Source organism: Lasioglossum baleicum, chromosome 13, assembly GCF_051020765.1.
Source record: "Lasioglossum baleicum chromosome 13, iyLasBale1, whole genome shotgun sequence".
Classification (NCBI taxonomy): Eukaryota; Metazoa; Arthropoda; class Insecta; order Hymenoptera; family Halictidae; genus Lasioglossum; species Lasioglossum baleicum.
Window position 1 is genome coordinate 751,316 of NC_134941.1, and position 10,096 is coordinate 761,411.

The window sequence follows — 10,096 nt, forward strand, 5'->3', positions numbered from 1 at the left end:
TGATGCAAAAAATATTTGTTACGTAATGTGCATGATGTCAATGGACCAAATATTTGGCAAGAATATTTTTTTCCGAAGGTCATTTTTTTCGGAGTTATCAAGGTCATCGATGTTTTTTGATACATAACTACATTTTTATTTTATTGCATCGGGTAACTGATCGAAAAATACATTCAGATATGTATAATAACATGACCTTGAAATGACCTTGATCTTCGAAAATTAAAGGTTTACCTTCAGATCAAGCTCAAGGTAATGTTATTATACATATCTGAATGTATTTTTCGATCAGTTACCCGATGCAATAAAATGAAAATGTAATTATGTATCAAAAACATCCATGACCTTGATAACTCCGAAAAAATGATCTTTGGACAAAACTATTCTTGCCAGATATTGATATGCACATTACGTAACAAACATTTTTTGCATCACAATAGCCTAAAGAGATGGACCGCGCAAAGGAACGCCAATTTTCAAAGATCAAGGTCATTTCAAGGTCATGTTTTTATAAATATTTGAATGTATTTTTCGGTCAGTTACCCGATGCAATAAAATAAAAATGTAGTTATGTATCAAAAAACATCGATGACCTTGATAACTCCGAAAAAAATGACCTCCGGAAAAAAATATTGTTGCCGGATTTTGGTCCATTGACACCATGCACATTACGTAACAAATATTTTTTGCATCACAATATCCTGAAGAGATATTTAGGTGTCCTGTTTTAGACGAAACACCCCGTATAATTAAAGTTATTCATTTGTGATATACTATTTTTAATGTACTCCGGGTACACACCCCTTAAGTCAAGTCTATTTATAATGTATATACTTCACAGTAATCATTCTCTTTATTCTGCCATAACTTTCTTACAGCTACTATAAATGAAATATTGTGTCATAAAGTCAAAAATGGTATACTGGGTGGGGCATTTATCCTCGCCACCTGGAATATCTCGGAAACTAAATTCCAGAGAAAAGAATATTTCAAATAAAATGTGGAAGGACTGATACAGCAGTCATATTCATTTTAAATTTTCACCATGTTTTCAAGGTCATTCCAAGGTCAACTTCATTTTTTTCAATGGAATGAGGTATCTGCTGCATTAGTCCTTTCTTGACTTAAACTTTTTATTTGAAATATTTTTTTCTCTGGAATTTAGTTTCCGAGATATTCCAGGTGGCCAGGATAAATGCCCCACCCTGTATATTTACTCGAGCTATAATAAGTCAATAATTAAATAATATGAACGGTTATTAATAATGAATTAGTAGTGGATCATTATTCATTATTTACTTACTTATTTATTCTGTTTCTGCAGAGATGTAAGGTCTACTCCGAATAAAGGTGTGTTGAAACTTTCCAATGGACTCAGTTTCCTCTGTGACATCGGAATTTCAGATATAGACCCTAAAAGTCTTCACTGCATCGAGAAACATCGTCAACGAGATGAGGATATTTTAAACTCTGTAATTAACATCTTGGAAGAAGATCTAGCGCTTAAGAATCAATCACCGATGAAACTGTACACATAACAATAGTAGTTGATTATATTACAAATAACTTCCTTTTACACAGAAAAATGTTGTCAAACAATAACCAAAATACTTAAGCGCAAAGAACTTTAGACCGAACTAAAGACTGGTAAATCATGTTTATACAAACATAGTGAAACAAAAGAAGGAAGTTGTTTTATGTCTTGCATAAAGCTAGCCCATAACTATGTATATTTTAATTGTAGCTAATAAGTTTTGAGTTGAATCTTTCTTGTTTCACTTGATTTAAGTCTTACATAAAAACAACATAAGCAATTTTTAGCCACGTATGTTACGTAGATTATATATTTCAAATATAATACTTTACAATTTTCCCAGCAACAGTATGATATGCTGGTCTTCTTTAGTAAAATATATCTAAGTTATTGATTTGCGAGGTCTACGGACTTTAAATCATGTATTTTACATGCACAGGGTCTTGATAAAAATGAGATTCAGGCAAGTAATAGTCAGTTGAGTAGCAAGAATATACATATACATGAAAAAGTAAATCCTATTAAAATTGATCTATAATTTTTATGATGCATGCAAATGATTTGCCTGTTTCTTTTTATCTTCTTGTGTTCATTAAATATTTTTTAATGCGTTTAAAAAATTATATTTGCACCATAAGCAACAAATATGCATTAACGCGGAGTATACTAAAGAAGTTTTTAACATCACTTGGGTCTATTATATTGATAAATATTTATTATACATATAGTAGGTTCATTTTAACTCAACTCGCTGGAATATCAGAGAAAGGAATTGAAAATATTAAAATAATATTGTAAGAAAAGATTTTTGTCAATGAAATAGTGAGATAGATATCAAGCTTGTTACTTCTTTTACTAAATTTTACGTTTGTAGTATTTTAGTACATTTTATTTTATGGAAGATTATAAAATAATCAAGAATTTTTTGGAGGTCTCTTGACTGTAATGTAACAACGCAGACTACTCAATTGTTAGAAAAATTCTCTTCCAATGAAGTATTTACCAGCAATCGGTAGAAGCCAATAACTATGACCTAATTACTTTCAATTGCATTAACAATGTACAATTTAAAATTATTTATCAGTTTGTTTGGGATAATCCTTCAAAACATGCTCTTCGTTTTGTTAAATGTAGTTTCACAAATGCTGTATGAATTCTGCTTCATAATACCTCTACTTCTTCTTTGTAATTCGCCAATTTTTTGAATATATTTACAGACAAAATACGCAATATCAAATTCTATAATCTTAGAAGTAGACTGCAGATGTTGATCAATTTTCAAGTTTTGTACACAAATTTTAAGAATGTGGGACTAAATAAAATCCTATTTTCATTGGTAATAGCTTTTGTAGATCAATAGTAAATAAAAATCGTACTAAATTCTGTCGAATTTAATGCTCCAGCATTTTTTGAAAATTTTTATAAGCCATAAATGCATAAAGATCTACTTTTAGAAGTAATACTGTTACAATGGCACAAGCAAATAGAGTTTAGTTGACCGAAGGCCAGTGACAGTGGTGAATCGCCCTATTATCTTGACTTTTAAATCTTTTCTATTATTTTATCCACAAAAGAATATTATATTATATTATACTTTCCTTCCGTATTAAATAATTTTGTAAAAACAAATTTTTTATATTCACATTTCTTCCTCTGTTATTTCATTAAGTCGAGTGTCAATCGACATACTATACTATTGGGTCATTCCATGCAAAATCGGACACCTTTTGAATATAAATTTGAATATGTTGTAGTCTTTAGTGATGTACAGAACGAATCTCAAAGGATTTTTCGATATCTTAAAAATTGTTTATTTACAAACGTGTAAAAGCAAGTATCATCCTTCGTTCATTAAATTATAAGACTAGAACTAACAAACCAATGAAAATGAGTTTTTAGGAGCTTATAGTAAAAAAATAAGACTATCTACTAAACATGTCATTTGAAAAAACTGTTCTTTTCACCATATATTTTGCAATATTTTGAAACAAATGCAATGTCTTCATAGCAGGGAACTTTTTAAAAATTTGAAAAAAATGATTATATTGCCCCAAGTGCCCCTTTTACGGACATGCTTTTAAAAAGACACACGTACTAAAACGTAAATTAAAATTATTTGAAGCGAAAATATTTGGATCAAGTATATAGTGACGTTTCACTATAACTTTCTAACCACAAGATATATCAGAGGCACTAAAATTTATTAAAACATTATTCCTATCTACTGTTAATTATCGTAATAAATATATATTTTTTGTAATAATTTTATTTAAAACTTTAAATAATATTTGAAATTGTTTACTTTGTACTCATTTAGCACTTTTTCCAGATAATTTAAATCACCGTTTATAAATTTCTTTGTATTTCATGATCAACATTTATTCTCCATATTCTGAGTGTGTATGTTACTAAATGTAAAATTAAACAAAATTCGAAACAGTGGGTTTAAAAAGTGTCCGATTTCGCATGGAATTGCATGGAATGACCCAGCTGGGATTCAGTAATGGTACGTAAGGCGCTTTTTTCGCGCATGCTCGACGATTCTAGCCTCAGTCAAGTACGAAGATCGGGTACCTTGGCCGCCCCGCCAATTTCGCAAAATTTATTGTGACTTGATTTTGAAAAATGAATGTATAACATGTGTACGTGTGTGTATACTGTGCGACAACGGCGTAGGGCAGCGCCAAAGCCACCACAGTTCCCACAAACTTCGGATGTATGTATAGCTGTATAGATACGTTCCTGACGAAACTCGCGCATGCGCGAAAAAAGCGCCTTACGTACATTACGTACTATCCCAGGCTGGGATTTGGCATATTGCACGGTTTTTCCAAATGCAGGAACGTATCTCCATCCTAATAATAAGTCTGTGGAGAAAGTAGTGGGGAACTGGCTGGAAAGTACCGGAAGAATTCAGGAATTTATACATATGTTATATTTTATATATGTATTATATCTACAGTAAGGAGCATAATTGATCACACACGCTTTAAATCAGAATAACTTCTTCATAAATGGTCCAAACGACTTTAATTTCTCTGTTCAAAATGTCAAAATTGCAATTTTTCATGATTTTCGGCCTTTTTACCACTTTTGATCGTTTGTAATTCATAAACCAATTAACCAATTTCGATGAAATTTTCAGAACGTATATAATTCATACGAATTTAGAAAATACATCTTTTAAATTTTCGTTATTGGCCCAGCTAAAAAAGTTGCAAAAACCAATTTTTACTATTGCTTTTCACAATTCCGTCCAAATGCATTTTTTCAATTTATATGATTTATTAGACGTCATTTACTAATTTCTAGCCTTACAGAGAAATTAAAGTCATTTGGTCCATTCATAAATAAGTTATATCTGATAAAGTGTGTGTGATCAGTAATGCTCCCCTGATAGCACAGTTTGGAACTGCCAGGAATAGTCCAGAGCAGTGATGCCAGAATCATGGGTCGTGGGTTTTTTCCCCTCCGCTCGTTCAGCCGACTCGACCCCCCACTCTGACGCACTGTCGTCGCCACGTTGCTTCTACTGCGCACGCGCTACACACGAACGTATCTCTATCAGAGTATCTCGGCAGAGTGGCGACGACGGTGCGTCAGAGTGGGGGGTCGAGTCGGCTGAGCGAGCGGAGGGGAAAAAACCCACGACGCGTGATTCTGGCATCACTGGTCCAGAGCGTGGAGTGAATGTGGAGGGCAGTATCGTTCCAGACGCCGCTTATTGGCTGCTCGGAGCCATGGGTGGAGTACATCTGGAAAGAGTGTGGAGTTGCATGCCAGTGGGCTTCCAAAAACGATTACAGGTGTACAAAGTCCGCCGTCACAGCATCTAGAGGGCAGCTTCTTCCGTCCAGATGGAAGGCAGCTCGTGGAGTCTGTGTGGAGCGGCGGATGCCGTTATACAGGGCAGCACCGTCGGTGAGGTTATGTCAGTAATGTTGGTAATGTCGGTGAAATGAATTTCTACACATTGTACAAATATGTAGTAGTCTTCCTTTTTACCGACAATTCCAAATACCGATTCCGAATGAAAACGAAATAATAAACCCGATATAAAAAAATATTAAATTTTATTTATTTCTATTACATCTATATTATTTTTCCTAGACTGCGGATCTTTGTGCAAAATAAAAATTGTCTGCATCGATCGCAAGAGAGATGGAAACTATATGTACAAATTGAATGTTACGTTCTTCCCCCCTTGCCGTAAATTTCTTTACAGTTACATTAAGAGTAAACCTACACATAAATCAATAAACTAATAATACATTAATTATCCCCTAATACGTACAGTTACACGAATTAATATTCGGACGATCTAAAAAAGATGATAACTTTTTTAATATTGTACTATACGATTTGAATTTTTTGGGGGGGCTGGAACAATTAGTTTACTGCAGGATGTGAAAAGAAATTTTTTCAAAAATTGCATTTGGTCGGAATTGCAGAGAAAATACTAAAAGTTACATTTTACAACTTTTTCGCGCGGGCCTATATTGAAAATTTAAAAAGTACGTTTTGTAGGCCTGCGTAAATAATGTACACTGTGAAAGTTTCATCGAAATCGGTTGATGCGGGAAAAAACGACAGGCCTTGAAAGATGTAAGAATTCTTCGATGTAGGCTGAAAATCTGCGATTTTTACCATCTTTAAACGTTTGTAGCTCATTGCAACGTCAACCGATTTTGACGAAATTTTCAAAATATGTTTAGTCGACACAGATCTACAAAGCGTATTTTTCAATTTTTCAATATGGGCCCACATAAAAAAGTTGTAAAATGCAACTCTTAGTACTTTTTCATACAATTCCGATCAATTGCAATTTTTGAAAAAATTTCTTTTCACATCCTGTAGTAAACTAATTGCTCTAGCTCCCCAAAAAAGTTCAAATCGTTTAGTACAATATTAAAAAAGTTCTCGTCTTTTTTAGAACGTCCGAATATTAATTCGAGTAATTGCAGTTCCAGTATAGCCTTTTACCAGGATTGCAAGGGTGCGGGATTCGCCTCTTCTCATCTCTCGATAATAATACAAAAACGGGGTTTCTCACTAGTTAGAAACGCTAGATAAAAGATCGATCTAGGGCCCCATCTCCCTCAAAGGTCCTATTTTCCGTTTACGAGGCGAAATTTGCATTAGGCGTCACCGTAATTTGCATTATTCGGAAGCATACAAGCTATTTTCATAGCTACATGCTGCCGAATAATGCCAATTACGCCTTGTAAACGAAAAAATAGAACTTTTGAGGCAGATATTTTATCTAGCGTTTCTGACTAGTGAAAAACCCCGTGTTTGTATTATTATCGAGAGATGAGAATAAGAGGCGAATCCCGCACCCTTGCAATCCTGAAAACGAGTCTACTTCCTTTTAATAAACTAAAGCAAGGATTTGAAACCAAGGAGTATGATCGGTTGCAGGTAGCTACGGTATAAAGTTTAGTACCTTAACGGTATAAAAGGTCCAAATACATCTGGCTACATCGGCTGTGCTTCTTTCGGCTGGCTAAAAATCACTTTGTTGGGAGGTACATCTGGAAGGTCTTTAGCTGAATGTTTTATGACGGCCTCACCTGTGAATTCGGACTCGCGCTTGTTCCTTCGCGCGGAGGGTTTTACGACGGAACATTAAGTGGCCTGTAGTTCCTTTTTCATTTGGAACAACCTAAGCATTGGAAAAACCGAAAGAATACCGGTATTATTTCGGTTTCGGTAGAAAATTGATTGTGCCGTTATTCGAAGACTTTGAATAAATCCACTATCCACAGTCCAAATTCTATCTTGAGATTAGTCTTTTTTTAATCGGAAGAACGCCACACGAAGCAGCTAGCGTCATTTACATGAAACAATTACGAAAAATAAACAAGGTCTGCAATTAACTTGTTAGTGGTTTCATGCCGATATGTCTGGCTGGCCGACGCGCGTCGGGTTACCTGGCCATGTTTATTGCACCACTTGGCCACGGTGACCGAAGTCTTCGCCGCCCTGGCAGAAAATTATACGAAGCTACACCGTTTCGATAGTTTCCAGATGGCTGGGAAACCCAAAGGTCTGGTCGCCACATGTGCGATCTTGCCGAATCCTAGGGCCCGCTTCAAGGTTCCGTTCACCCCCAAATGGGACTTTCACCAACATGTTCAGTCGCGTTTTTAACACTTTTTAATGGGTTGTTAACATTTTTTTATCTTATTAGGAATTTATTTTAGTTAGTGATCATATTCATCGATAAAAAAAGATGAGTATACGGTACTATTTATATTGAGTCCTACAAAATATTGCAATTAGAATTACGATTTCAATTATGTCTACTTGTTCTTTGAATACAGTAGAGACTCCCGTATCCGTACCCCCATTATCCGAATACATACCCTAATATAAGCAAAGAGGATTAGATTGAATATAAGGACGTCCTATTGTCCGTATGTTCTGTTATCGCCGCGTCGCTCGCTGTGCCGGGATTCATATGCGCGCCGTCTCCAGATTCCGACTTTCTGACTCATGCTTCCGAAACTTCGGCAACGTAAAAATCGAAGGAACGCGTCGGCGTCGATCAGTCGAGCAGGTAGCAGCAGGTAGTTCACACAGACAGAGTAGAGGTACGCTTGTGTGTAGCGCGCAAGCAATTGAACAGGCACTCAGACGGGCTGAGTTTTCACGTTACCGAAGTTTCGAAAGCATGAGGCGAAAAGTCAGAGTCTGGAGACGGCGCACAGTGTGACCTTTCGTCCAAATCGGAGACAAAATCGAAGAACTTTTGATAGAAATAAGGTAGAGCGATGAAATTTTTTAAAAATTAAAGCTGAAACATTACAGAATATGGGAAAAATAGGGAGATTATGGTAAGAACGTTTTTTAACGTTGAGAAAATTCGTTAAACTTGCACAATTTCGAGAAAATTGTGGTTTTTCCAATACCACGCGCGGAAATTTTTTTTTAAATTTTTGCTATATATCATTTCCCGTAGATTTTTTCACGCCGATTTCAAATCTGGTCTCAAAATTTGTCTACGACCTCAGGATATTGCAAAATCGATTTCTTTAAATTCTACATGTTTAACGAATTTTCTCGGTTAAAAAACGTTCGTACCATAACTTCCCTATTTTTCCCATATTCTGCAAAGTTTCAGCTTTCATTTTAAAAAAATTTCATCGCTCTACCTCATTTCTATCGAAAGTTCTTTGATTTTGAATCGAGTCTGGTCCAAATTTTCCACTGTGCGCCGACGCGACGAAATCTCTCCGTATTTAATCATTGATTAAACATGTTTAATCAATCATAATGTATTAATATTGGATATCACTGTATTCGGGAAAGTCTACAGAATCTTTTGCCAGAAAGAACAATTCAATATCTTTTATAATAACATCACAATATTTGTTTGAAGTTGAAAAATATGTTTTTTTTTCAAAGCCTTGTTCCTGAAAAACTGTGCGTATAGGAAAAAAATTGAAAACAGATTCGGAATCAGCGCGAAAAACTCAGGCCAATAAGTCCTGGGTAGTTACCAAAACAACTCTGGATTTTCTGCACGAAATTACCTGAACCTTTTCCCGGAATGTTCGTTTGACGAGCAAATTTTCACATAATCATCCATTTCATTTCCAAAGTACAGTACCAGGACCTCGACCAACCGGCTTGATCGAGAGACAAACAGCCTGGACAAATTAAGGCCCGATGGATAATTGAGACCCGAGGGAAACCACGTCTTACCCTGCCATAGTCCGGCCACTCTAAGCGACCGTGATTATCCTTACGGGCACCGTCGCGTCGGTTCTTCCACGCCATAATTAATCCTCCGGCAACCCTCCCTCTCTTCCCAGTTTTCCCCGAAATTCTATACTCTATACAATTGTACTTGCAGCTTGCAGCTATTCCTTCTGACGCGATAACGGTAACGTTAGCGTATCTGCTTTATAATATTTGTCGTTGTTGTAATATCCTGCAATTTCTACCATCTTTAACCCTTAGCACTCCAGTGGTGACTCGAAATCACCACTAAAAATTGCTGTCCCATTATGCAAAATATTGTTTACGTTGTTAAACATGTTGGTAGCTAATCAATTACTAAACCTTTAATTATTGTATGAGGTATTACAATCAATTTCATATCCATCAAATGAAAAGAATCGTATAGAACGAAATTATTCTACCTAGAACGAGATGTTTCATTTTCGAGTTAAAACAGCTCCGAAATTAAAACAGCTGCAAATGGTTAATTATTATAACTATCTTTTAAATTTTCAATATAGGCCCCACATAAAAAAGTTGTGAAATGCAACATTTAGTACCTATTTTCTCTACAATTCCGGCCAACTGCAATTTCTGGAAAAATATCTTTAGGGTGACGGGTAATTCAGTGTCTATGATGTTTCGCGTGGTTAACAGACAACGATATAGATATTTATTAAAACAATAACACGTAACAATAACAAAACAAAACAAGATGTAATAATAATAACAATTATTTTGAATATTATACATTTAATAATAACAATAACGAGAAAACTAGATTATAAACGTCAATGACTATCGAGTACTAACAAAGTACAGAGATATAAATTA

The 10,096-nt window shown here is 35.1% G+C and overlaps 1 protein-coding gene across 6 annotated transcripts in view; it reads left to right on the top strand.

Moving 5' to 3' along the window:
* Ipk1 (Inositol phosphate kinase 1) overlaps positions 1 to 4,982 on the top strand; it is a 188,046-nt gene extending 183,064 nt beyond the window's left edge. For all 6 annotated transcript variants that reach the window (XM_076437248.1, XM_076437249.1, XM_076437252.1 and 3 more), the window contains exon 8: positions 1,325 to 4,982. In XM_076437248.1, the coding sequence (XP_076293363.1) occupies positions 1,325 to 1,538 (214 nt within the window). In that variant the 3' untranslated portion in view covers positions 1,539 to 4,982. The remainder of the gene's footprint in view (positions 1 to 1,324) is intronic.
* Positions 4,983 to 10,096: the final 5,114 nt, after the last annotated feature.